At 39.6% G+C, this 26,733-nt stretch overlaps 1 protein-coding gene across 1 annotated transcript in view; it reads right to left on the bottom strand.

Moving 5' to 3' along the window:
• Positions 1 to 26,733, bottom strand: part of znf644a (zinc finger protein 644a) — a 43,956-nt gene that overhangs the window by 4,338 nt on the left and 12,885 nt on the right. The window contains exons 2-5 of the mRNA XM_057857858.1: positions 21,818 to 24,182; positions 16,661 to 17,230; positions 13,037 to 13,162; positions 7,440 to 7,542 (exon numbers count right to left, since the gene is read on the bottom strand). Coding sequence (XP_057713841.1) covers positions 7,440 to 7,542; positions 13,037 to 13,162; positions 16,661 to 17,230; positions 21,818 to 24,179 — 3,161 coding nt within the window. The 5' untranslated portion in view covers positions 24,180 to 24,182. The remainder of the gene's footprint in view (positions 1 to 7,439; positions 7,543 to 13,036; positions 13,163 to 16,660; positions 17,231 to 21,817; positions 24,183 to 26,733) is intronic.

The following is a 26,733-nucleotide window of genomic DNA, read 5'->3' as shown; positions in this document are numbered from 1 at the left end:
TAGATGGCAGTATTTAGTCACAATATACAAAGTCACATTTATCCTTTAAGAATTACAAGTCTTTCTATCCGTGGATCCCTCTCACAGGAAGAATGTTAATAATGTAAATGCCATCTTGAGGATTTATTGTCATATTAAACAAATACAGTACTTACGTACTGTATGTTGAATGTATATATTCGTCCGAGTTTTATTCATTTTTTTCTTAATGCATTGCCAAAATGTATATGATCGGGAAAAATTATCAGGAGCAAAAAAAAGCAATCGGATCGGGAAATATCGGGATCGGCAGATACTCAAACTAAAACGATCGGGATCGGATCGGGAGCAAAAAAACATGATCGGAACAACCCTATTGTTAGCACGTCCTGTGTTTGATATCATTGCCAGAACAACGCACTTAATACGACCCACACAGCTTCCTTTTTAATGTTGTCTTTATAATGATGATCTGTTGCATCAGAAATCACATTGTGACTGTCCACCTCCATGATGGAGTGTTCTTCGTCCATGTTCGCTGGTTAAACCGTGAATAAGCAACTGGGCTGTTGACTCCAGGCCTGGCTCCGCCCATTTTGACGGATGCGTCTCCGGCAAAAATAAAAAATAGCCCAAACCATCCAGTGGGCTCCGGCACGGTGGAGATGGTCCGCAGTCAATCCGGCATAACACCGGAGCACTGACGCGGCCGGTATATGTTGAACAATGGGATATAATGGGAATGGATTGGCTCCGGCGCTATTTTTTGCCGGACCCGGAACGAAGATTCATTTTGCATAGTTGGTAACAAGAAAGCCGAGCTTTTAACAGCACGTCTGCCGCACGCACGTGCACGCGAGGCGATGAATCGCAGCAAAAAATACCGCCTTCATTTTTATTTACCGTGCGATAAATGGAATTATTGCATATTGTGACAGGCTTAACGATAACCTTATGTCACAATATCATGGTTTCATGGTATTGCAATTAGAGCTCTAAAATGTGTTACTTTGAGATATTTGGGTTAGAGCATGGCGGTAAACCGAAAATTTACCGTGACGGAAATTCTTCACGATGACCGACGTAATTTTGACCATGTCGGTAAATTTGGTAATTTAATAAAAGAAGAAAATATAGTCTTTTCATCCCGCTTTGACTGTGTTGTTCGGCTATGTTCATTCCCCTTTAAGAAAGCAGACAGTGTGCTTACGTTTGGAGTCACATGGTTTTCAGGAAGCCAATCAAACAGAAGCCCGGTAGGCTAACGCTAGCAGCTAACGCTAGCGGCTAACGCTACAAGTAAACGGGATGAAGTCGGGCTTAAGTTAGCTTTGCCAAACTTTCACCCGACATTAAGTAAACTCTTGACGGGTTCCAGATAGGGATGGAAAAACCGAGGCTTTCTGAAACAATGAACCACTTTTAAGACGATTGCCCAAAATTGATTCACTGTTTGACACACTGCAAGAGCCCCATCTACTGGATAAACAGTGCACGTTTCTTTTTAAAAGTAAAGTTGACAAATTGCCTCAGCATTACATATCTTCAATAGAATTAAGTGGATATCGTCTATTTCAACCAGGAGATCGTGTCGTCATTAAGTGTGATTTACACAATTAAAGTTGACCTCTTTAAGCCTGTGTCATTGCTTTTGTCTGTGAAGATGTGTTCAAAGCAGTATTTGTAATACACGACAGTGCTAGTCTTGTAAGTGGCTCGTCCTAGATGACGGGGAGTAACTATGTATTGTTTATTTTTTTGTAAAAATTACAGTACAGTAAGCACAGTGCTTGGGAACAGGAATATTATTTATTGCATACTGTAAGGATTTCCAAAATCATAAGATGTAAATAATTGAGCCGAATAAAAGAAAGGAAAGGTTTGTGAAACATTTTATTTTTTAATTAAGTATAATTTCTGGGGGGCGGGTGGATGTGTCGTATTCGTATCTATTCTAAATATCTAAACGAATGCCACTATCTAGTGTATAACAATGCGGAATGAATTTAATGAAATTCAAGTGATGATATTTTTCAAGTCATACAAGCTGTTATAAATGTTCACACAAGAATTCTTATTGTTTACAAGATTTTTTTTAATACTTAATGTTTAGACTGCATGTGCAATTGTTAAATTGAAAGCTGGTAAATAAATTTAACGAGAAACTGTTCATTTGTATTCCATGCATTGATTCAAAATTTCAAATTATATAACAGTTTGCTTGGGCGAATTTATCGTCATTTATCGTTATCGAGGTAAATCTGCTCAATTTATCGTGATACGTACTTAAGGCCACATCGCCCAGCCCTAATTTGGGTAAAAAAAACAACAACAAAAAAAAAAACGTTCTTCCATTGAACAGGACTATGATGGAGGTATTGCCTCCTTGGCAGCCACCCTCTGCAAACACGTTTTATATGTCAGTTGGCCCTCCTCCTCTAAGCCTCGGCCGTCTGTAACTTTTTAGTAGCCGAAGTATTCCCATACAAGCAGTTTTGTTTTCTTCGATAGGGGGAAAAGTTCAGGAATTTCACCTCCTCCAGCCATCGTGTAGCACAGCTGACTCAATGACACTAAGCAACAACCGGTGGGGGAGGGTTGAGCCTTCCAGCTTCAAGCGAGAGATTTCTAAATGCATTTCTGGGATATGAAAATTAGCTAATACCGTAGGGACAGTATGACGGAAAATTTTTCATACCATGGTATAACTTGAAACCTGTAATTGGCACGTGTCCAGCTACAACTAACGATTATTTTTATAATCATTTAATCGGACGATTACTTAAACGATGCATAGATTTATCTGACAAATGTCACTTTTTTAATTAGCTTTACAATTTAACTTGAAGTTCTTTTAGACTTGTAAGTAACAATGAAGACAAAATGTATGACTATTTCCTTCAAAATTAATATTTTAGTACTGCTTCCTGACTTAACTGTACAGGTAGTCCCCGGGTTATGACGTACCCGACTTTTTCAAATTTACTCCTGTCTCGTCGTGATTTTTTTCCTTTTTATATTTTATTTAGGGCTGTCAAAATTATCGTGTTAACGGGTGGTAATTAATTTTTTAAATTAATCACGTTAAAATATTTGACGCATTTAACGCACATGCCCCGCTCAAACAGATTAAAATGACAGCACAGTGTAGTGTGCACTTTTTACTTGTGTTTTTCAGTGTTTTGTCGCCCTCTGCTGGCGCTTGGGTGCGGCTGATTTTATGGGTTTCAGCACCACATGAGCATTGAAATTATTAAATTAATTAAATATTAAATTATTGAAATCAACAATGGCGAGCTACAAGTTTATTTTTGATTGAAAATTTTACAAATTTTATTCAAACAAAAACATTGAGAGGTTTTAATATAAAATTTCTATAACTTGTACTAATATTTCTTTTAAGAACTACAAGTCTTTCTATCCATGGATGGTTTTAACAGAATGTTAATAATGTTAATGCCATCTCGTTGATTTATTGTTATAATAAAAAAATACAGTACTTATGTACCGTATGTTGAATGTATATATCCGTCTTGTGTCTTATCTTTCCATTCCAACAATAATTTACAGAAAAATATGGCATATTTTATAGATGGTTTGAATTGCGATTAATTACGATTAATTAATTTTTAAGCTGTAATTAACTCGATTAAAAATTTTAATCGTTTGACAGCCCTAATTTTATTTAATGTTGACTTTTTTTTTGTGATGCATGCTTTTATTTTGGCGCAGGAAGCGTAGAGCAGGTTGTACTTCCGCAAGCGAGAGCATTTACACGCCACCCATCCCACACACGCACATATGAGGAAGAGCTCAGCCGAGTGAAGAGGTGACAGCCTACGCGAACATTTGTTGCTTGTGAAGCATCCAGAAGAGACAACTGTATATACTGTAACCCCTTTTGCACTGTTTATTGTGCGTTTTCAATTGTGGTCGAATATTTGGGCCGAGTTGATGTGATTGTTTTTGATTATGTGCGGACACTAAATGGTACATGCTAATCGTTTGTTACTGCTGTATCAGCAGCTACTTGTAAACAACTGTTGGAATTGAAGTTGAGACTGACTTAATTTCATTTTATTTTAGTTTCCTTCTGCAAGTGTTAACGTTAGCAAACCACACGGACGTCTGATATCGTCATTTCGGAGCTTAGCTCGCTGTCTAGCTAGGACTTAGCTCCAACGTCTTGGCTAGGACAGTACAATGACGTATAATACATGTTTTTTTGATTTTTATTTTTTCAATTTAGAGGAACAGCACTCGTTCGTAAACCAGTACCTACTACCTGTACTGTAGTCCACAAGTGTACTGTTTGAAGTACATAAAACTCACACAGGTAGTTTACGAACGAGTTCCGTTCATGCGCTGGCGATGTTACCCGGATTTTCGCGTAAATCGGAATTAATCCATGAAATACCTCAAAACACCCTCTAAATTAAATATATAATATGCAGAAACATGTATTAAGCATCATTGTACTGTCCTTGCCAGACGTTGTCGCTAAGTCCTAGCTAGACTGTGAGCTAAGCTCCGAATTGACATTGTCAGACATCTGTGTGGTTTGCTTACTTTATTCAGCTGCTCATGACATCAACACTTGCAGAATAAAACTAAAATAAAATGAAATTAAATCAGTCTTATCTTCAATAACAACAATTCAAATTTGCGTTGACAAGTAGCTGCTGATACAGCAATAACAAACGATAAGCATGTATCAGTTAGCGTCCGCACATCATCAAAAACAATCACATAAACTCACCCCCACAATTGAAAACGCAGAATGAACAGTACAAAAGTCGTTATATACAGCTGTCGCCTATGGATGCTTCACAAGCAACAAATGTGCGCGCAGGCTGTCACCTCTTCAGGCTGCTTCTTCATGTGTTCGTGCGCCGTGTGTGAGGTGGGCGGCGCGTGTCTGTACATGCACTCACTTCCTGTGCCAAAATAAAAGCATGCATCACAAAACGAAAGTCAACATTAAAATAATAAATAAAAACGATGGTACTCAGGCGGAAATAGTCATACATTTTGACTAAATCGCGCTCTGGTCCGTCGTAACACGGGAACTACCTGTAGTAAAAGTAAATATGGCGGAAAACACTCAGGTGACTTGAAGTTCCGCTCTGAGACCCCCAATTTGGCCAACTTTCAAAATTGTCCGATATGCATGTGTGATACATCATTTGAAAGCTTAAAATCTATATTTTCTGGGGGAAGAAAAATTTTGAACAGGAGGGCATTTTTTAAAAATCTCTTTTTAAACAGCAAAACCCGATATGGAGGTGAGAGCACGCGAGAGCAGAATTAAAGACGCCATGACTTTAATGAGATATTATCGCGTACTTACCTTGTTTCGATCCAAAAACTCCATGTAGCATGTATCACTGAGTGTCAAGACACAGCTGTGAATGGCCACAGCTGGAATTTTTGGGGATTTTATGGGTGAAACATGGTAATATAACAAGGGTCGCGATGCAGAAATCGCAGACATCAAGGGGTAGTCAAGATGTTGTTTTTCATATATTTACCCTTTTAAACTTTGTTTTTTCTTTTTTCTTTGTTTGGATCAATTACTTATCATCTACCATATCAGAGAAAATGTGATAGTAACAAAAAAATACAATTAAGTGATAGTTATGAGGTAGATATCCATGACTTTTTTACAGACACCATTTTTTTCATTGTGACGTAATTTGTTTAAAAGTTTAAATATGCGAGTGAATAATTTTTTGAAGCTGTTTTTTTTTTTTTTTTTAACGAAATATTAGACATCAATTAATGATTCTAAGCTAAAAATGACAGGCATTTTGAATAATAGATATAATTACCTCCGTTTTATGGCTGGGTTGAAACAAAAGCGGTTGCGCGACGTCTGTAAACGGGTGTTTTCAGGGTAAAACGGCCAAATTAAAAATAGTAATGTGCCATTAATCTGCTCTGGCAGCATATAGACATTGTTCTATCAAACACAACAGTTATTTTTGGCTTAAAATACAGCAGTTTATTTTATAGAGGGTTGCAAGAGCAGAAACTGCTTTTTCAGTCTTGTCTGTGTTTTCCGCCATATATATTTATTTTTAAATAACTATGAGTTAGGGTTGTCAAAATTATCAAAGTACAGATACTGAAATGTTGTATCCCCATACAATAATTGATTGCAAAAGTATCGATACTCATTTATTTCCATTTGCATGACCACAGGTCATCAGAATTTGTTGTCAAATTTGATTTTGGATAACTTTTAATAGTAGTGGAGTATAATTTTGCATTTGTTAACACATTGGCTGCCATTGACGTCCAGTTCATTTGAAGTGAGAAGGATGGCAGCGAATCAACGAACGTTCACTTTAAATGGATTTGGACATCTACTAGTGACAAACCTATTCAAAGAGTTTTAATTTAATTGTTAAGACCCACATGATTTGGTGTATCAAAGTCAATGGCAATAAAAGACTTCATTAAAACATTAAAAAAAAATAAAAAAATAAAAACTGAAAATGGTATTGAGTGCATTTTTGAGTATCAATTTAGAGTTGAAAATTTTAGTATCGTGACAACAGTACTATGAGTAAAAATTATATATACAGATAATTATGAATAAAATGAATTAAAGAAAAAACTTCAATAGGCAAATTAAATCTAATTGTAATAATTTGGAGAAGGGAAGCAGAAGAACAAATAAAAATTCAAATAAGAGAAGCTTGTGAGTATTTTGCTCTGGGAATTTTGTTGATGTATTTTTGTGTTTTGTGACTGCTCATAGCTCAACTCTTTGGCTGCCATTGACGCCAATAAACGTCCAATCTTTTTTAACTGGGAGGGGCTGGAAAAGATCCATTGGCTGATTGTATAGGAATAGAAATATGTTGGTAAAATCATTACATTTTACATTTATTAAATGTCAAATAATAGTTGAACATTTTACTATATAGGTATAAATATGAAAATACAACACAAAAGTCAAATTAAAAATGCAAAAATGTAATTGCACAAATTTAATACAAAACTATTTTGGAGTATATGCTGTATATAGAAAAAAATACGAAAAATGTTAATAATCTAAATCTTATTAAATTATTGGCTTTTTTAACATTTAATACAGCAGGAAAAGGTTCAATATGAATTTAGCATAAATGCTATATTTAACATTGTATTTTGTTTATGTTTATTATATTACATAATGTGCTTTTTAAAATTATTTTCGTAAAACCATTCTACATTCAGTATCAAATGACAGGCTTCATAGCTGAATCCATTTGAATAAATCATTGTTCAAATCGGCATTAATTCGTATTTTCTTATTCCGAATAAATATTTTACACGCATTAATCAATTTGGACATCACCGAGCTTGTGTGAAAATTTAAAAGTGGTCCTTTAGTACAAAAAAATGATGACATACAAAAGGGGCATTCATAAAAAAAAAAAAAAAAGAAAATAAATAAATAAATATGTTACCTGCATGTCAGTCTGTACATTTCCTCTGGAGTTTGTGTTAACGTAAGCATTTTCTTCTTTGAGCTGGTCCTCAAACGCTGCCTCCTCGCTTTACAATCGAACTCTGAAAAAAACCATTCATTTGAAATGTTTTACAAACCTTTCCACAGAGGTGGGTAGTAACGCGTTACATATACTCTGTTACATTTACTTGAGTAACTTTTTGAGAATGTACTTCTAAGAGTAGTTTTAATAAGCCATACTTTTATTTTTACTTGAGTAGATTTGTGAAGAAAAAAACGCTACTCTTACTTCGCTACTTTGGGCAGCACAAGAGTTGTTACATTTTTCCTCTTTATTCTACATATTAGATTAAAAAAAAAAAAAAAAAAATTGCTCTAGCTTTTTAGCTCTACAAATTTCACCAATGAGACATTGCTACAATAATCACATGACTCCATTAAACCAATCAGACGCAAGCTTGCCGTTCTACGATCACGCCAGCCTGTTCAATCACGTGGCGTCTTTAAAGCACCGTAAAAAATGAAGTATTTGACAACATGACTCGAAAGCGCGGACTTAAACATCTCTCCCAGTTTTTATTTGGCACTGATTAAGCATGGAAAACCGTAGATATGATCATTTTAATTTCATAATAGTAACTATGAAGGAACAATTCAAACTAGGAATTTTTTTCTCCAGTAGAGGGTACTCATGCTCTTTGCACGAATAATGCTTCATTTCTGTCTTTTTTTTCTCTCTCTCACCGGAATTCAATGTTTTTGGGGTTTTTTTTGTATTTTTTGGCTTAATGTGGTTATATAATGGGTTATTGTACAGTATCATTATAACAACAGTTCATATAAATACATTTGTGCTGAGAGAAAAAAAACACACCATTGTTTTAAAAAAAAAAAAAAAGTTACTCACAATGTTACTAATTACTTGAGCATTCTTTTCCCTGGATACTTTTTTACTTGTACTTGAGTACAATTTTTGGATGACTACTTTTACTTTTACATGAGTAATATTATTTTGAAGTAAAGCTACTCTTACTTGAGTAAAATTTTTGGTTACTCTTCCGACCTTTGCCTTTCCATCAGTATTGTTAATAACGGCGTTAAGAGTATAACGGCATTACTAACAGCGTTATTTTTTTCAGTAGTGTGTAATCTAATTAATTACATTTCTCATCTTTGCAACGCTGTTATTGTTACTGAGGATGTAAAGGCGTGCGTTACTTTGCATTACTACGTTTGTTGAATGACACAAGAAAAGTCTGCGAGACACGGAGAGAGAAGAGCGGGAATGGGAAAGAGGGAGTTGTGACTCCGTTGTAAACGCGATGCTAGGCTTGGTGGCTCCAATGATACCTGACTATAGCCGACAGCCTACAAACTACACCTATGAACTACATGTTAAATGACAGACTCGGCTGCGTTAGCAATGTATAGAGAAGTAGATGCGAAATCATACACTTGCCAGTGTGAGTAAACAGTTGCCATCTTAACCCTGGAACACTAAACCTGGGTGATCTTCACCCATACAGTCATTGTCATGTGATTTTTATTGTGTTGCTGCTGTCTTAGTTACATGGGTTCCTGGGTAGCTTCAAGCTTCTCACTGATGTCATTAATGGTATATTTGTTTCCTTCCTCCAAGCTATAGTTTTTTCAAGAGGCATGCGTTCGGGTGATTTTCACCCGACGTTAGTGATAGAGAGTAAATATTGTATGAGTGAAATTTACCCGATGTTAGTGTGTTTAATTCAGACGCTCTTTACACTTTTCAAGAGAAACAACATTCAGACTGGCCGCATACTCTGCCCCATTTCATCCACAGATGCCATTCTGCTTCAAGCTTGGTTACTCTGGCATGCTAACAAGTGAGTAACACGTAGCCAATGTTAATTTACATCTTTAATTGTTAGCTGAGCAGATTTCTTTTGTTTTCAACTAGAGCGAAGCTTTTAGCTAGCTAGCTAGCTACAAGTGAAGTTGTAGCACTCAGGGAGTGAGAAAAAAGATGTCCAGAAAACCAGTAAAATACCTGACAGAGAAGGAAATACAAGATCTTCTGTTCAGGGAAAGCAGTGATGAAGATGTTGATCATGTGGAAGCAGAGGTGATGTATGACAGTGACAGTGATAGAGACTATATACCAGAATCAAGTGATGATGATGAGGAAGATGATAGTGATTGCATTGAGCCTAGCACTTCAGGTCATAAGAGAAAAAAAATACGACATCGTGAGTGTGGTGACCATACCACCAGACAAATGGTCGACCAGTGTGCCCTCGCCATTACTACCCTGCCTGTACCGACTGCATGTAAGACATAAGGCAAGTTAGAGACGTCCTATAATTTGCATCAATTAGTATAATGACCATGAATAAACATCACTTAATGCTAATTTCCAAGGAAATGCATATATTCAATAAAATTCGGTAATTTTTCCCCTCTCAAAAAATGCCATTTTTTGTCTCTCTCTCTCTCAGTTGTCAGTGATGCAGGAAGACTGTGCCTTCACCAGACTAGGCTCACATGTCCCAGGAATGGGTGGACCAAAGAGCAAGTTCTAAGCTCCATTATCTTTTTTGTTAGGAAATGTTTCATTAAGGACTTCCTGATTTTTCAAAAATTTTGCTGCCTTTTTAAAGGGTACCCCATGGTACCTCTTTTTTATTTTATGTGTTATTGTAAATTGGTAAAATAAAGAAGAGTACTACAATTTGGCATACAGTTTTTCACTTTTAACATAAATTGATGAAAACTGTAATTTATCGGGGATAATATATCGGGTAAAACATACCCAACATTAGTGATGGAGTAACTAATTTAACATTAGTGTTCTAGGGTTTTTAAAGAGCATATGACATGAGAAAAAAAAGTCTAAAATGTCATTATTATGTGAATTAGAATCATATTTTGAGACGATTCGACTATATACAACAATTTAGCAAAGCACAGATGACGAGAAATTAGGCTTTTAATCTGCCGGTTAGCCACGCCTACCATTATAGGGCTTTAGCGTCCCCAACAGGTGGATGACGTCAGCGGTAGACTTGGCTCATCGATTTTACTATTCAGCCCATTGAGGGGAAATTATTCAGAACGAGGAAAACGCGACGAAGAAACCCGCAAAACGTCATTGTTTCAGTCTCTCTACTCCAATATTTTTACAGGATATTCTTTTTACCCAAGTATTTTTCCCCAATAGCTATATAAATGGCTTGAGAAGGACCAGTCAGCCCGTTGAGGGGGAACTATTCACAACGAGGAAAACGCGACGAAGAGAGCGGCAAAATGTCATTGTTTCTGTCTCTTTACTTCAATATTTTTGCAGGATACTCTATTTATCCAAGTATTTTCCCCAATTGCTAAATAAATGGCATGGTCATGACAAATAACAGTCTTGTGCTGAATGGAATATGAAATAATAAAAATGCATTTATTCAGGACGACATGGCAAAATTACTCCATAATGGTCAAAACTGTCGACTTCACCTTTACTGTCGCACCTCCCGAACGATATTTTATGACACCTAAATCGGACATATGTCATTTCCCTTCCCCGGCTTCGGAGAATGTAAACAAACCAGAAGGCGTGACAGCTAGCCGACATGCTAACCCGAACAGAGTGATGTTTCAAAGTCTTCAAAGCGGAAAATCACACATAGCTATCCTGGATTATTTGACATGACGACCCGGTTGTCGAATGTCTTAGCGGATCGGCAAACCGCCCGGCGGAGAGCAATTTACAGTTCGTTCCCCAGAGGAGGGTGGCTGGAGCTAACGCAGCTAACGTGCTGCTGCTAATGCATTAGGAGAGCTTTTTACATGCCTATCAATGATCAAACGTAAGTAGTCCTTCATTTAAAGGACGTTTGTAGTGTTTACTTTGTAATCACTGTATTCGTATTTGACATAATACAAAACAAGATGTTTACTCACTTCATCGTAAGTCCAATGGTCCCACAGTAAATATCCATGGTGAATGGGAACCTTTTGAAACTCCAAAAAGGCGCATACGCCTCTCCCTCATACAGAATGATTTTTCCGCAGCCGTTTGGCTGGCGTGATGCGAAAAATAAACGTATTAATCCGCAAAATCAGCTGAATCATTCGTCCTCATACACAACAGTACACTGTAGCGTGAAGAGGACGTCTTCTACCGTACACGTCACAGCGCCCTCCTCCTTAATGCAAGACCGAAGCCGGAAGTCACTCATTTTCCTGGCGCGGGATTCAAAAAACTAAATAAATATAGTGATCGCTTCCACACACATCCAAGTGGTCCATATCATTCAGGAGCATAAAATACCGCGTGTATTATGAAATAAACATGCTTTTTCGTGTCACAGGCACTTTAAAGCAGTAGACTTCTCAAAGGCTCTGTTGTAGAGAACCTTCCTAGCAAACCTAATACCCCTTTCCCACTGAAACTAGTGGGTCAACGCGCATTTTTTCCAAGCCGATGCAACCCACTAGCAATTGGCATTTGGCACCTTTCCCACTGACAAAAAAAGCCGTGTCTTTTTTTTTTTCTCTCCCGTCTAACCCCCCACCCCTCCTCAGCCGTGCGTAAGGTTACGTGACGTCACCACGCTAAGAAGTGCATCGACAAATGCGACCGAATTCATTCAGTTCAAGGAAGTAAATAATGCAGAGCAAAATGGAAGCCTCCTTTTCGTTTGTGTTCTCTGTTTGTATGCTTTTTACTGCCCTCAAAATGGTCGAAATGCAGCAAAGGATCAACACTCTGCTTGTGTTGAGGCAACGTAGGCGATGTGAATTCTTCTACTAGCTTTGTTGTGAGCATCGACGTAACTGCGGTTGTGGGGCGTGTTAAATGGGAGGCGACTGGCACGTTGTTATAACGCATCACTTAAGAGCCTACGTCACCACGTAGATTAGGGTGTTGACTGTTGACCCGGGGTTTTGCTTTCACACTGCATGACGATCAGAGCCAAGGTGATTTTAACGCGGATCGCTTGGCGGGTTGATTGACTCGGGTCGAGGCGGGTCGCTGCACCTTTTCCACTGCTACCAAAAGCCGATTGTTAGTGGGTTGACACGAGTTTTTGGGCCAGTGGGAAAGGGGTATATGTAACTTTTTATCTAAAATACTCCTAAATCGGCAAAATCTTGACTTGAATCTATCTTTAAATGATGAAACCGTTTTAAAACTTTCACGTGTAGAAAGTAGAAGAGAACTAATGCAGTAACGGCAGCAATTTTAATGGTTGAGTCACAACATTAAATGACTTCCAAACATAGCAAAGGTTACTATCTAGTTATCGCAATATCCACAATAGCCCTGTGTCTAGTTAAGTTTAGGGTAAAGAATTGGGCTAGGGCGACTGTCCCAAAAACCCTTTGAACTTCACAAATTGTGACCTACATTTTTTTTTCCTTAATTGGAAAAAAAAAACATGAAAAGTAAAATCAATTACTTTGCCAAGTAACTAATTACTCTTATATTCAGCTAACTGAGTTACTAACTCAATTACATTTTGGGAGAAATAATTTGCAACTGTATTTAATTATTTTTTAAAGTAAGATTAACAACACTGCTTTCCATCAATGCTTTTTGGAATGATTCAATTGGACACTTACCAGTTCTCTCAAGCAAAGACGCTCTTTTCCGTTTGGCACATGCTCGCAGATGGTTAGACAGGCTAACGCCACTGTGAAAAGTTGCTTTGCAATGGACGCACACCTTCCGGTTGAATTCACCTTTCTCTGTAAAAAGCACATCCATATACATTCTTCCTCTAACCCTTCATGACTTTTTTTCCCATGGGTCATTCCAGAATTGGGTGACATTTTGGCTTCAAAATTCTTGAACAATAAAACTTCAGTTTTTAAACTGAAGGATTTTTTGCTGCATATTCATCAATAACTGTTTATAAACTATCAAAGGCTTGATTAGGTCAGCTTATAGATCAGTGGCCAAATTTTTCTGACATTATTAATTTGATATTTACAATTGTTGGCATAATCACAGTAAAAGAGTTGCAAATCGGTACTAATGTTAACCATTTCTCAGGAGTAGAAACTAGCTGTTTCACACTAGAGCGGTCCAGTGTGAAACGTGGCCCACAGCAAGCGCAAATAGAGAGTAACCACGTAGGCTGCTGTAGACGTTGTAAGGACGTGAAAGCGTGTGGACTCCAGCTAGCATATTTACTATAGTCCCTAGCACCAATGCATTTTTTTCTATCGTTGCACAAGAAAATAGCGACTATTTTAAGGAGTAGTGGGAATTATAATAGCCATGTAAAGAATTTTGCAAGTTTCGGTGAGAAGGTGAATAGTTTTTTTGTAGGTGAACTACATTTCCACACAAACACATCGAGGTATCATTTAGCTTAGCAAGGAAAGGTGTGAAAGTCATTTTTCGAGTGTCCTACAGATTGCGAAACTAAAAAAAAAAAAAGCACATTTCTCAAGGTTTCGTCAACCATGACTTCTGTGTATCTGTCTGCTGAAACAGCCTGACAGATATCAGCATTGTCAATGTATTCTGATTACCGTCTTTCAGTAACAAGTAATCTAACACGTTCACATTTCCAAACCAGTAATCTGATTAAAGTTAGTTTCCTTCGTGTCTGTGCGTTGCTATTTTGTTACTGCCTCAAAATGTATGTAGAATGAAGAATATTGTAGTCATGTATGAGGAGCATTTTGAATAGAAAATGATAGGAAGGTTCCTGCTACGTGTTCGTTTCCATGGTAACCGCTCATAGTTCTTCCTGTTTTGGTCTCGCGTCACACCCGCTAAGTGTTTTGGGACTCACGTGTGCCAGCGCGGGTGCACTGAAAAAAATAACTCACTGGATGAACACAAATAAATTTTGGGCAGGATTTCCATCCATTAAATTTATGTAGCCCCAACTCAAACTAAGTACCTCCTTGTAATATGATAAAATTGAGTTCGTCAAACTCATTTTTATCAAATACAGCCAAAATAAAATTAGTACTTTAACTGACCTCAACTTATTTACATTTGTTTAACTCAAATTAATATAGTCTAAAATATTTTTTTTCATACTTCATTTGACCCTCAGACAGAACACAAAATCTGGTCAGTGTTTTTATTTAAAACAAAAACGCATCCCAATTTACAGTATACGTATCAACATGGAACTCATCAAAATAATGATGAAAGACATTCTCTTAAGTTTTTTCCTCTATGATGAAGACAGTGCATGACCTATCACATTTAGACATGTAATCTGCTGACTTCAAAAGTGGTTCAAACAAAGTAGCACAAGTACTAGTACAGCAATAAGTACAATATTTGCAAAGGCTAAGGCATGGTATAACCAGCTCCAATTAAACATGAAACCTTACCATAAAGTGCAATTTGTAACGACTGCAAACACATATTAAATATACAGTATATGTACAACACACATGTAGAAGTATAAAACAGAACCTGAATAACATTTAAATTTCTTTGAGTCCAGTCAACCTATCCATATGCCCTCAATCACGATTCCCACGTCCTCTGGCTCCTCATGTCCATCTCTTCTGATTGTGTAAATCCTCATGACTGTGGTGGCGATGTCCTTTCTGCATCCTCAGCAGCAAATGACTGAACACAGAAAACAAATTTAAGTAAAACGCTAAACAACAAACAGAAAATCATACACAAAATATAAATGCACCGTTACATTTAGCCCCACGATATAATAGATTATGCGAGGTGCAAGAGTGCCGATGCCATTTGTCGCATTCCACAAGTTATATAAACTCTCCCTTGTGTAGTTTTGCTAGCTAGCTAGCAAGCCCGGTGAAACGGTGAAATTTTTCTCACGGTCTTTTCACAGCAAGCTTTTAAAAATATTACATAATCACGTACTCACCAATGAGTGGGATTACAGCACCTTTGAGCGTCTCTGTAAAGTATAACCCCGCAGCAGTGCCGAAAGATGTGTCGGTGAAAAAGCAAGTCCAGACGGGGATGAACGGAGGCTGAGCGCACATTGCTTTGCACATGCGCAATGGGCGGTCCCAATTCAAATGAAACTCATTCATTTTGTGTTCTGAATGTGAAGATGAAATTATTACGTTGACACAATGAAATGTACATATATTTCGTATTTAATAGTTTTGTTTTAGCAAATCAAACAAAAATTTAATGTGTTACATCAAAGAAGGGCTTGGATCAGTTTTTTGAGTGTGTACGTCCGAGTACAGCCACCTGTTGGGATATGCGAGGGTATGTTGATCTGTGTACGTCCATGAATGAACGTGAATATTTTTCCTTCCTTTTGGAGGGTTCCAGCGATAGGTTGGAGCCGGTACATGCGTGGCCGTTTGGTAGCAACGGCGGGTCTTCGGCGACTATTGCTTACATCATATTCGTGTTGCTAAACGAACACGTCACCTCACGGCATAAATGTGCAACTTTGGGATGTGTTGTAAGGCCGAGCAAGTGTAAAGTGCTTAGTTGCGGCCATGTTTTGTGACCAAATTGACCGCGTGTGTGTAAAGCGTACTTCCGGGTTGTGCACGTGCATCCGCGCCCACCCCCATCTTTGTGTTTATTGCACTGTGCAATTCATTTGTGTGTTGTTGATCATTGTGCAGTCAATTTGCATTGTTTTACATTGGCCCCGATGTGCTGTTAACGCTAAACCTAAATCCGAAATTCGGAATTTTTGACATTAGGCTTAGTGTTCGAGTTAGTGGGGTTTAATTAGTCGGTGGAGTTGATTTCAACAAATTCCATGCAGTTTGTCAGTTATTTGTTAGTTTCAGGGCTCCGGAGGGGAAATGTCAAATTCAGCATATCTGATTATCTGATGCTAAAAGGTTTATACAGGGTTGTGTGCATGTTGCGGTACACAGATTCCACAAATATTATAGTAATTAATATTTTCTTAGTGTAATTTTCTTTTAGATTTTTTTGAGTTTCATTTTGAATTCAAAGGGTGGGTTGTAAAATGACCTCCAATTCTGGAATATCCCAAACGCAGGGGTTAGTAAATTGGCTCTCAAGGGATGCAGTGGTTTTTTGTTGCAACCGATGCAGCAAGGACGGTTTAACCAATGAGGTGTCTGAGGACCTGACTGCAATTAACTGATTTCACTTGTAAGACATCAGATTAGTGGAAAGGTGTCCTCTTGATGGGTTGAAACAAAAACCCACTGCTCCCTTTCTGAAATAGTTTCCCCACCACTGTATGAACGTATTGAGTTGGCAGAGAGGGTCATCTTTCAGTTTCTTACCTGGTACTGGAATTGGCAGTGAAGACGCAACTTTTGGTCCTGAACTTTGTTCACCGTTGGAGGAGACCGTTCCCGAGTACTTGGACGAAGGGTACGCCACCTTAGGTTTGGTGTCTTCCTGGCATTTTCTTTTCTTCAGAATCCCTATTAACGCGGTCGTGTCCGTGAATGAATTTCGCTCCTCTACCTTCATTTGCAGTTGCTTTCTATCGGAGTTTGTTTCCGACACCGATAGCGTAGGCATGTGTGGTTTGACATCAGCACGCACCTTTGAGTCAGGGTTATCTTGAGAGAATCCAAAGGAGGATGGCGTGAAATGATTAGCACCATAATGGAAATTATTTTTTCTCTTTCCTAGAATATGAACGGCCCTCAAGTACTCTTTTTTGTTACACATCAGCTCCTTGAGTACTATTAATGGGGATTTGTTCTTTGATAAATGGGCTCGACCAATCTTTTTGAGGTGGCCACGTACGTGGTTGGATTGTCCTTTCCTATTATCAAACGCATCCCCACATAATGGACAGGAGTGGGTATTGCTTTCCTCAAAGTCAGGCTGCAACTGCAACACTGCAACAAGAGAAAAAAAAGGCAACCATGAAAGACTCTGAATAAAATAATTTTTGTTTCTGAATACATGATTCATGTTTGAATATAATTGCTGAAAACATACAAAGACTGAATAGCTCACAAGAAAAAAACACATTAACGACGAATAAAGGGATTATTATCAAACTTAGATTTGTAATATAAAATAGAAGAGGTGTATAAAGTTGGGATCAAAGGTCACCGAGGTCAGAAAAGGAATTTTGTGATAACTCAAGAACAAATACAGGGATTATCGAACTTTCAGGGTAAATGTAAAATGAAACAGAACGCGTGAATAAATTTAGGGGGTAACGAGCTAAAAGTTCAAAGAGGTCAGACAATGAATTACGTAATAAATCAAGAAAGAACAGCGGGATTATTATCAATCCGCAGAATAAATTTGTAATACAAAAAAAAAAGAGGTGTGGCCTACATGACCCAAAATGTTATGTCCACATATTTAGACCCTAGGTCTTAATTATATCATTTTTTAGTAATTATTAATTATTCTATTTTTAAAATAATGTTCAGTAATTTTTGTGAATAAAGCAATTACACTGGTACATCTACTTACGTAGGTCTCTACAAGCGTACTTTTCAGGTTAAGACAAGGCTCAATGGGAAAATATTGCCTCTTGTTAAACAAATTTCAGGTCACGAGAAGCAAAAACACTATACTGCAGGGGTCCACAACCGCCGTGCTGTGGACCGGTACCGGTCCGTGGCGCATTTGGTACCGGGCCGCAAAAGAAATAATTGATTAACGGCTGCGTAATGGCCAAATTAACTTTGGCCACACCAGTATCCCTGTCTACTCTAGATATAATACTACAGGATTGAATGTCGTCATAGAAATCCATTGATTGGACTGCTAGCAGTACATCTTGTTTTGTATATCTACGTGCGCTTGTCCACGATAATAACGTCTGACGTAGGGCGGGTGAATCACATTTTTTCCCGGAAATAATTAGCCCCTACACTAGAATGACTGAAAAACAGACGTCTTTGGATAGATTTTTTACGGGGAAAAGGGCACCTGACGAGCCAGAAGATGAGCCTACAACCTCGAAGAAAATCTACACTACTTCCCAATCACTAAAGACCCACGAACTGCGAAGGAGTGGATTCGTGACCCGTTTGTGAATTGAGTGATTCGAGCATGTCGGTGCAACAGGAGGATCAATTTGTAGAGATCACAAATGGCGGGGACCTTAAATGTACAGTTGAGACAACAACTCTACCGAGGTTCTGGATTAAAGTCATTACGGAATTTTCTGACATCGCTAGGAGAGCATTGAAAACTGTGCTACAATTTCCAACATTATATCTTTGTGAAGCGGGCTTCTCTCACTCTCCAATCACACATTGATGGGACCATCTCGTCTCAACGAAACAAGCTCAGTCCTCCCACTGATTCAGCGGTTGAGTTATATTTTCCCTGCACTTAACATGACGGGGCTAAAAATATGTTATTTTATATTTGCTGTATTTTTCTGCCGCACATTGCCTGTGTTCTGACAAGTTTTGCATGCGCGTAATGTTAAAAATGGCCGCGAATGCAGCGATTCCAAAGTAAACACTTGAAACTTTCTTTAAAGAAAGGAATATTAACTTACGTTTGCCATGTTAGCCGCACACAACAACTGCAAGCAGCTCTCTTACCTAACGACTTTGCCGTGTTGTTAAGCATTAATTTACGCCATTTTCATGTTGCACATGTATGTTGATGATGTAAATAGTTTTTTAGCACCGTTGGATAACATTGAGAGTCCAACTGAATATAAAAGAGGGCTTTTTCACTGCCACAAAAGCTTTAGGAGTAAAATTTTATAAGGGTGTAAAATTTGACAGAACGCCGGTCGGTGAAAAAAAAAGACTCAAATCACACCGGTCTGTGGTGCAAAAAAGGTTGGGGACCCCTGCTATACGGTACTGTAAAAGATACGTATGTACTTCCTGCTTTCTGTTTTAAAATGTCGCGCCATAAGATGCTGCTGTCCTATTGGTCTTAATCTTTCCCATCATGCTTCAGTAATGTGATTCTGCTCTCCTATTGAGAAGGGTCTGACTGCAGCTGCAGCCACGCTCAAAACCATGCCTGCTGTTGGTACAGTGGCACGAAGAATTTGTTTGCTGTACTATGTGAAGTTCAAAGGTTTTTTGGGACAAAAAGACCTAGCCCAATTCTTTAACCTAAACTTAACTAGACACAGGGGTATTGCGGATATTGCGATAACTAGATTATAACCTTTGCTATGTTTGGAAGTCATTTAATGCTGTGAATCAACCGATAAAGTTGTTAAAATTGCTCCTGTTATTGCAATATTTCCCTTCTGTCTACTTTAAATGTGAAAGTTTTTAAACTGTTTCATCATTTAAAGACAGATTCAAGTGAAGATTTTGCCGATTCAGGAGTATTTTAGATAAAAAGTTACTTAGGTTTGCTAGGTTAGGAAGGTTAGCTACAACAGAGCCTTCCTGAGAAGTCTACTGCTTCAAGATGGCGGCTGTTTACTAACGCCGGCGAGTCGGTCATTTCGCATCTAGTTCTCTATACATGTGCTAACGCCGCCGAGTCGGTCATTTCGCATCTATTTCTATAAACGTGATATATCTAGTGTAGCATCATGTGGGCGGAGTTCGTAGCCACGTGGGCGTAGTTTGTAGCAACTGGGCGTTGTTTGTAGCGGCTGTCGGCTGCAGTCAGGTATTATTGCTCTTATTGGCCTATTGTTGATGACGTTTCAATTTGGGTGTGGCAGTATGATGACATGCACCGGTGCTACGTTGTTTTTGTTGTAGTGTTCGACTTCTTTGCCAAAAGAACTCAAGTCTCCTCGCGTTTCTGTCTCACGAAGAGTTTAAAACCACACACAGTTCACTACATTAAAGCACAAATCTCCTCGCGTTTTTGTGTCACGAAGAGTGAGACAGGCAAGAGGCACCATCTTGAAAGACAAATAAGCCATCAAAGCAGAAACACCTTTGAAGAGTGTGACTATCCTTTCATGCAGGAGAATTCTTCTCAATCACTGGAGACACAATCACCGAGAAAGTCAATGCCATTTTCGATCCCGTGAAAGAAGAGGACATCGCCTCACTCGAAAGGGAAGATAATTTGTTTTATTTTTTCAACTTCATTACAGGTATTAACTGTTAGGGTAAGTATATTGAATGATTTAAATGTGTCTGTTGTTTTATTCCGGTTTTACCCCGACTATAAAATTTAATGTGGCGTTTCAGTAGTGCTTGCAACGGAATTAGGGCATTTACATAGAAAATGCGTCTATACTTTCGGAATTTTCAGGTTACGAGACCTCTTCCAGAACCAATCAATGTCCTACGTTGAGATACCACTGTGTTAATAAAACAAAACTACTAAATTGTGTCAATGAATAAAAACAAAACTATACTCTTGTTATGGCCCGCAATAACCTTTTCTTAAATACTGTATCATCGTATTTAACACATTATCAGGTGATGGGGGAAAATATTACATTATGCTTTTGTGATGTATGATTGCTTCTGTGACATAGATTGTAACAACTTCTATTGTTTTTATGTCTGTGAACAAATTCTATTGTTTTTCACCTTGTTCCCATAGTTAGGAGACGCGCTTGGATAGGGAATCTCACGAGATAACTTGTTTTGCACCACAGTATTGTTTTATTACACGCCTGGGTCCCATAGTTACACGCCTGGATCCCATAGCTAGAACGGAATCTCACAAGATAACTTGTTTTGCACCCATAATATTTACCATTTGTTGCATCTGTTGCAGCACAGTTCATTTGTCCCATGTGAAAAGCCCTTTTTCAAGGCGGCTGAACCAAAAGTAGCTTTAATGTTTGTCATTGGGCAGGGCTGCGCCGCTCGGAGACAGAGGTTAGCCTCTCCGCCTCCGCGGGGCGCGTCCCTACAAAAACCGGACATTTCTGGGCGACCCATGAAGTCCGCCAGCGGGTCACGTACAGATCGCCTGGCTTTGTTCCTTCACCGCCTTACCGGAGTGTGTTGGCTCCCCGCTCATTTGTCACGGTAAGCGATTTTCATTGCTAAGGGACATTTTGTTTTGCTGTAACGGTAACGCGGGGACTCTGGGGTTGACAAACTCAAATCTAGCGTCATCGTTGACATTTGTTGATTCCTGTTTGCTTGCTCTTGTGGGACTGTAATCAATAAATCACATTTATTCTGCATTTTCTAATCAATAAACATTGTTTATTTTGCAAACGTGTGCCTGTTACTGATTAACCGCGAACCTGGAAATTTCGGAAAACATCAGGCAAAGACAGCGATAGATGTCCAATTCATTTAAAGTGGGACAACTGTCTGTGAATGCTAGTTTCAGTGTCATTGACTGAGAAAGGCATCCATTCACTGCATGTCCTTCCAGTCTAAATGAATAGAACGTCCAGCACTGTCAATGAGTGCCCTTTAAATGAGCAATTAGTTGTTGTTGTTGAATAAGTGCAAAAATAAATCAGTAATTAACCAAAAATCAAAATAATTCTTTGTGGCAGCCATAATTCCGAAGAAATACAATCAAGAAAAACAATAAATGAGCACCTTTTTTCAGTTTCCGGAATGATGCGATCTTCTGCCGAACCTTCGGTTTATCTTTATAAGCCACTTGTTCTGGGGTCAGTATATGGCGTGCCGTGTAGGTCAGTCCAACCCTGTGAAGATGTCCTCTCACATGATTGGACAATCCCACTCCCGACTGGAAGACAGCAGGGCAGTACGGACAGTTCTTGCAGTCCATGTCCAGCTTTGGCATGTCGTCTGCTAAAGATTCCATCAACGGCAACTGGCGTGACTCAAAGGCTTCTTGAAACACTTCAGTTTCAATGCATTCTTCTTTTATTGGAGGGTTTGCATCATCTGGCTCTTCACTCTTCACTTTCTTAAAGAGTCTCTTCGATGCCTCCAGAGCGCCACGTATTGACATTCTTCGGCTATAAGTATAAATCATATTATGATTTTCTTGATTGACACCTTTTCTAAGATCGTCTGTATCTTTAAAGCGGAAAATATCTTTGTTGTCGCAGTCCTGCAGGTCTTTCTGGTTTAGCCACTTAGGGGCTGGCAAAGGTTCTGGCGAGACGAAGCACGAATCTTGGTCAGACATGTTGCGGTACGGTGTTGACATCTTTCTTTTTGATGGGGATTTCTTGACGGGGATGCAGTTGGGCAAACTGCTTCTGTTAGGAAGTCTTTCAGCATCACGGGATGATCCTGTGAAGCCATTTGGTGATAAAGGTTCTAATCCTGGAGATGCAACTTTATGTTCACTAGCTGACTCCTGAGCAGAATTCCTCTGTTCTGCAGTCTTACGATGTTTTTGTCGTGATAGCAGAACGTTTATGGATTTGTCCAGTTTGGATTCTGTGAGTTGGGACTTAAAACCTCTCTTGAGTTTGTTACTTTTAAATAAGTCTGAAATGTCATTTGACTGAGCTGGAGAAGGTCTTTTTGAAGGAACTTGATTCTTGATCATGATTTTGGACGTTAACTCTGCGTCTTCCACGGGTGCGCAATGAGGAGGGTAATCTTCTTCAGACTGTTGTGCGTTTTTCTCTGAAAATTGCTCGGCTTCGTATTCCTCCAATTCTAGCTGGTGGCGACGCCAAAGGTGATTTTGAAAAACAGATTTGCTGAAAGCTTTGTAAGGACAAACATTACATGAGAAGATGTCCGAGTCATCGGCCCTGTGCGGCGATTTCTGATTTCTAACTGTGTATTTTGTGTGCTGTATGATGTGTATCCGAAGATCGTGCCAAGTCACCGTCCTGAAGTTACATTTGTCACATTTAAAATTCTTCTTGTCCTTCGCGTGAGTTTGTGCATGCTGAACAAATGCTTTGGGGCAGTTTGTTCCGAACGGACATTGAGGGCAGAAAAGCTTGGCATCAGTATCATTACTATCCGTCCATCCTTTGAGTTTATTGGGGAGTGTTGATCTTTTTTCATGGTGCAATCTTAGATGCTCAATGAGTACGCTACTTTGTCTGAAAGACTCTCCGCATTCTCTACATATCAGAGTCTCAGAATTTGCATTTTTGGCCGGTTCTTCGTGACTTTTCAAATGGCGCTGCAAATGATGTCGCTTGTCAAACACGACCTTACATTTTGAGCAGGGGTAACGCAACGCTTTCTCTTTAGAATGAGAATTTAACGCGAACCTTCCCTTAAGGGATGAAATCCCTCGACTTGGGTTGTCCTCATGTGAATGTCTTCGAACAACTTTATTGATAACGTTCATGGTTCCATTGGGGAAAGTTCTTGACTGTTTGACATCAGGAGGAATGTCGTCCACGTGGTCTTCTTTATCAGAAAAAGCCTCAGATGAATACTGAATAAAATCGGAACATTGGTCCTCTAAAGGATCCACCATCATAACCATGTCCATTTTTCGTTTTCTTCTTCTCTGGGTGTTTAGTAGCTGCACTTCCTTTCTAGGTTCTGGAGCAAAGGAATCATTGTGATTTTCCCACACAAAGTGCACAAACTCTCTCCGGGGGTCACATTGGAGGTCGCTGATAGTGCTTAATTCATTTAATGAGTTCTTTGGTGATTCTTCATCAAAACCCCAAATTCCAGAAGGATCTATTTCTTGTACAGTTTTTAACTGGGTTATGCTTTTCTCCTCATCTTTATCCATGGATATGCTGTTGAGTTCTTCAGCCTGTGTTGCCTCGTGTAAAGAAAGTCCATTTCCCAGGCCAACCGGTGACAACATGTCAGCGTTTGACAGATTGTCCAGGATACTGGACTGCTTTCCCGAAGCATTGTAAAAAGAATCATTGCAAGTGGTTGATACCTCTGCCATTTTCAGTGGTTCTTGCAGAAGGCTGAGGACTCCGATGTCAGCATCTGAATCTTTCTCATCTCCATCGACACCAGCCAGACAGGACATTTCAGCTGCCATGACCTAAAGAAAGGGAAATAGGTTAAAATCTATTCATATTTTTTTCTGAATCACACCACAACCTATTGTTCAATGTTCTTGAAGGAAAGTACCAAAAAACATTACAAGGTATAGTACAGTATGTATTCTCCGCGATCCCTGTACGCAAACAAACAAACTACACTCAAATTCTGTTGTTGTTGTTGTTGTTGTGAACAACTCTTTAAAATACCTGTCAAAGGGTAATTTGTCTATAGGTGTTAAATTTTACGTGTCCTCCACCATGTCTCTCCAGGTGCTATTGTTTCTCTCACAACTGAAAATGTGTGAGGTTCCTTTCCAGTCAATTCCCCTGACCAAGGACACAAGGCCTGGTTTTGGTCCCCTGGCGTGACTCGGTTGTTGCCCATTACTCCTAGGGGATAGATTAAACGTGAAAAACAAATTCAACTGTACATATGACTAAGTGCCTGTAATGGGCTCACCTTTGCAACCTGTAGTTAAACTCCCTTTGAACGATAGGTTCCCAGCAAATTACTTTAGAATTTTTTATTTCCAGATATTTATAACATTGAAGCTCATCTGTGGTTAATCTTTTTACAAATTCACTGACAAAATGTTTCCCCAGACTTCTGAGACGGTTCTAGGAAAACCAGAAAAGCCCAAGTTGTTCTTGAACGTTGGGTATCATGGGTAGATGCAGTTTGTTTTTTGTGGAAGATCCGGTCATTTCATCAAATTTTTAAAACTTTATATTGTCTCATGAGTCCTTATAACTGCTCAGAATTTTGGACGAACGTCTTTAGACAGCATCAAATTGCAACCAGACCCTCTCATTCTTCCTGCTCACGAAGTGGTTTGTAGAGTTTTTTTGCGCATGTCCTCTACCACTAATGTTGTTGTCTTACATTTCGAATGTTTTCGTTTTCCACCTTTGTCTCCCCGTTCAAATTATGTTAGTACACCAGAACTGTGCTTTATTTCTTCTTGACAGTCCAAATTGTTGAACTCTGGCCAATGATTAAGCAGTGGGGCTGATTGATTTTCCATCTTCTCTCAACATGTCTATGGAGCACTCATGGACGCCACTCTGCTTTTTGTGTTGTCTACACCGTATCTTCCCAGACAAAACCCAAACTTGAATCCCAGCACAGACAGAACCACCCTTGATATGTATTAAAACCAGTTGTTGACCTTTTGTCTTATATTCATCTTTTGACACAAAACTTGAATTTGGCCAGTTGGGGATGCTCTGATCAGTCATCCATCAATCATCTTCTGCTTGCTCTGGGGTCAGGTCGCGGGGGCAGCGGCTTTAACAGGGAAGCCCAGACTTCCCTCTCCCCAGCCACTTCAACCAGCTCCTCCGGCAATCCCAAGGCGTTCCCAGGCCAGCCGAGAGACATAGTCTATCCAGCGTGACCTGGGTCATGCCCCAGACCTCCCGCCGGTGGGACATGCCTGGAACACCTCTCCAGGGAGGTGTCCAGGATTCATCCGAACCACATGCCTGAGCCACCTCAGCTGGATCCTCTCAACACGGAGGAGTAGCGGCTCGAAGCAGAGTCCCTCCCGGATGACTTCCTGCGGAGGAAACTCATTTCGGCTGCTTGTATCAGGGATATTGTTCTGTCGGTCACGACCCACAGCTCGTGACCATAGGTGAGGGTAGGAACGTAGATCGACTGGTAAATCGAGAGCTTTGCCTTTCGGCTCAGCTCCTTCTTCAGCACTGTGGACCGGTGCAGAGTCCGCATTACTGCAGACGCTGCACCGATCTGCCTGTCGATCTACCGCTCTCTCTTACCCTCACTTGTGAACAAGACCAAGATACTTGAACTCCTCCACTTGGGACAGGATCTCATTACCGACCCAGAGAGGGCACTCCACCCTTTTCCGACTGAGGACCATGGTCTCAGATTTGGAGGGGCTGATCTTCATCCCAACCGCTTCACACTTGACTGCGAACTGCTCCAGTGAGAGTTGGAGGTCACGGCTTGATGAAGCCAACAGCGCCACATCATCTGCAAAAAGCAAAGATGCAATACTGAGGTCACCAAACCTGACCCCCTCAACGCTTCGGCTGCGTCTAGAAATTCTGTCCATAAAAATTATGAACAGAATCTATGACAAAGGGCAGCCTTGGCGGAGTCCAACCCTCACTGGGAACGAATTCGACTTACTGCCGGCACTGCGGACCAAACTCTGACACCGGTTGCACAGGGACCGAACAGCCCTTACCAAGGGGGGCGGTACCCCGTACTCCCGGAGCACCCCCCACAGGACTCCCCGAGGCACACGGTCAAACGCCTTCTCCAGATCCACAAAAGAGATGTAGACTGGTTGGGCATACTCCCATGCACCCTCCAGGACCCTGCCGAGGGTGTAGAGCTGGCCCACTGTTCCATGGCTGGGACGACAACCACACTGCTCCTCCTGAATCCGGGATTCGACTTCCCGACGGACCCTCCTCTCTTGCACCCCTTAATAGACTTTACTGGGAAGGCTGAGGAGTGTGATCCCTCTATAACTGGAACACCCCCTCCGGTCCCTCTTCTTAAAAAGGGAGACCACC

This window comes from Corythoichthys intestinalis, chromosome 14 (assembly GCF_030265065.1).
Source record: "Corythoichthys intestinalis isolate RoL2023-P3 chromosome 14, ASM3026506v1, whole genome shotgun sequence".
In the NCBI taxonomy this organism is placed as follows: Eukaryota; Metazoa; Chordata; class Actinopteri; order Syngnathiformes; family Syngnathidae; genus Corythoichthys; species Corythoichthys intestinalis.
The sequence above is the reverse complement of the archived record's forward strand: the minus strand, read 5'-3'. Positions and strand labels throughout refer to the sequence as shown.